The following is a 1167-nucleotide window of genomic DNA, read 5'->3' as shown; positions in this document are numbered from 1 at the left end:
GGAGAGAAACCTTATGAATGCTTTGAGTGTGGAAAGAGCTTTAGTGTTAGGAGCAACCTTTATGTTCATCAAAGGATCCACACAGGAGAAAAACCGCATAAATGCCTGGAGTGTGGAAAGAGCTTTAGTGTTAGGAGCAACCTTTATGTACATCAAAGGATCCACATAGGAGAAAAACTACATAAATGCCTGGAGTGTGGAAAGAGTTTCAGTCAGAGGAACAGCCTTTATAGACATCAAAGGATCCACACTGGAGAGAAACCATTTAAATGCCTGGAGTGTGCAAAGAGCTTTACTGTGGATGGACATCTTCGTAGACATCAAATGATTCACACAGGAGAAAAACCGTTTAAATGCTCACAGTGCGAAAAGAACTTCAGTCGGAGGGGCACCCTGTATAGACATCAAAAGATACACTCAGGTGAAAAACCTTATAAATGCCGGGAGTGTGGAAAAAGCTTTGATCGGGGGTTCAGGCTTTATGTTCATCAAAGGATCCACTCAGGAGAAAAACAGCATAAATGCCTGGAGTGTGGAAAGAGCTTCAGATATAGGAGCAACTTTTATGTACATCAAAGGATCCACACAGGAGAAAAATTGCATAAATGCCTGGAGTGTGGAAAGCGCTTCAGTCAGAGGGGCACCCTGTATAGACATCAAAAGATCCACTCAGGTGAAAAACCTTATAAATGCCTGGAGTGTGGAAAAAGCTTCAGTGGAAGGAACAGTCTTTATGTACATCAAAGGATCCACTCAGGAGAGAAACCATATAAATGCCTCCAGTGTGGAAAGAGCTTTACTGAAAGTGGAAGTCTCCGTAAACATCAGAGAATTCACACAGGAGAAACCCTATGAATGCCTGGAATGTGGGAGGAGCTTCAGCAGGGCAGGAATTCTGTGTAATCAAAGGATCCACAGAGGAGAAAATCCATATGTCTGGAGTTTGGAAGGTGTGAATACTTACCCTTCATTGCCATCTCATCCTTTGTGTGTCAACATGAGTGTGTAATGTATTCTCATCCGAAACACTCAAGAGTAAGTAAACTTATGGACAGCACCATTTTACTCTTCCCTTTATTGCTACTCTCTGTTTAATGATTCTGCTGTTCTGTGATGCCTAATAGTTGAATTTGAATAACTTTACACACTTTTCAAGGGGTACGTAAT

The 1167-nt window shown here is 41.7% G+C and overlaps 1 protein-coding gene across 1 annotated transcript in view; it reads left to right on the top strand.

Annotated features, from left to right (window-relative positions):
• The window catches only part of LOC114923484 (zinc finger protein 345-like), a gene marked incomplete at both ends in the record, with an annotated part of 53807 nt that extends 52857 nt beyond the window's left edge, over window positions 1-950 (top strand). Inside the window, 4 exons of the mRNA XM_029286509.1 lie at window positions 112-223; window positions 338-483; window positions 616-735; window positions 842-950. Coding sequence (XP_029142342.1) covers window positions 112-223; window positions 338-483; window positions 616-735; window positions 842-950 — 487 coding nt within the window. The remainder of the gene's footprint in view (window positions 1-111; window positions 224-337; window positions 484-615; window positions 736-841) is intronic.
• Window positions 951-1167: the final 217 nt, after the last annotated feature.

The sequence above is a fragment of the Protobothrops mucrosquamatus genome, unplaced genomic scaffold (genome assembly GCF_001527695.2).
Source record: "Protobothrops mucrosquamatus isolate PMUCROS unplaced genomic scaffold, P.Mucros_1.0 scaffold3926, whole genome shotgun sequence".
NCBI classification, from domain to species: Eukaryota; Metazoa; Chordata; class Lepidosauria; order Squamata; family Viperidae; genus Protobothrops; species Protobothrops mucrosquamatus.
The sequence above is the reverse complement of the archived record's forward strand: the minus strand, read 5'-3'. Positions and strand labels throughout refer to the sequence as shown.